The sequence below is a fragment of the Penaeus monodon genome, chromosome 27, assembly GCF_015228065.2.
Source record: "Penaeus monodon isolate SGIC_2016 chromosome 27, NSTDA_Pmon_1, whole genome shotgun sequence".
Taxonomy (NCBI): domain Eukaryota; kingdom Metazoa; phylum Arthropoda; class Malacostraca; order Decapoda; family Penaeidae; genus Penaeus; species Penaeus monodon.
Window position 1 is genome coordinate 25,990,104 of NC_051412.1, and position 298 is coordinate 25,990,401.

Genomic DNA, 298 nt, shown 5'->3' on the forward strand with positions numbered 1-298 from the left:
TCAACATCAATATTGACATAATAACGCTATCCTTAACAAGTAACATATACACTGACATCCTTCTTCGTTAACCCGAACAAGAACAACGAAACGGCAATCAGATGCTAATAATAACAGAACGAAAAGGGGCTTAACACGGAACGCCCACCTGTCGGACAGATCGCCGAAGAGGTAGGAGCCGACCAGCATCCCTACCATGTACACGCTCTGGACGTTCGCTCCCATCCACGCACGGTCGCACACTAGTTCGTACTGTGGACGTGTGGGGGCGGAATGTAGAAACAAGAAAGAGTTATTG

The 298-nt window shown here is 47.7% G+C and overlaps 1 protein-coding gene across 1 annotated transcript in view; it reads right to left on the reverse strand.

The window, feature by feature from the left end:
• The window catches only part of LOC119590724 (organic cation transporter protein-like), an 18,067-nt gene that overhangs the window by 13,178 nt on the left and 4,591 nt on the right, over positions 1–298 (reverse strand). The window contains exon 4 of the mRNA XM_037939412.1: positions 149–252. Within this exon, the coding sequence (XP_037795340.1) occupies positions 149–252 (104 nt within the window). The remainder of the gene's footprint in view (positions 1–148; positions 253–298) is intronic.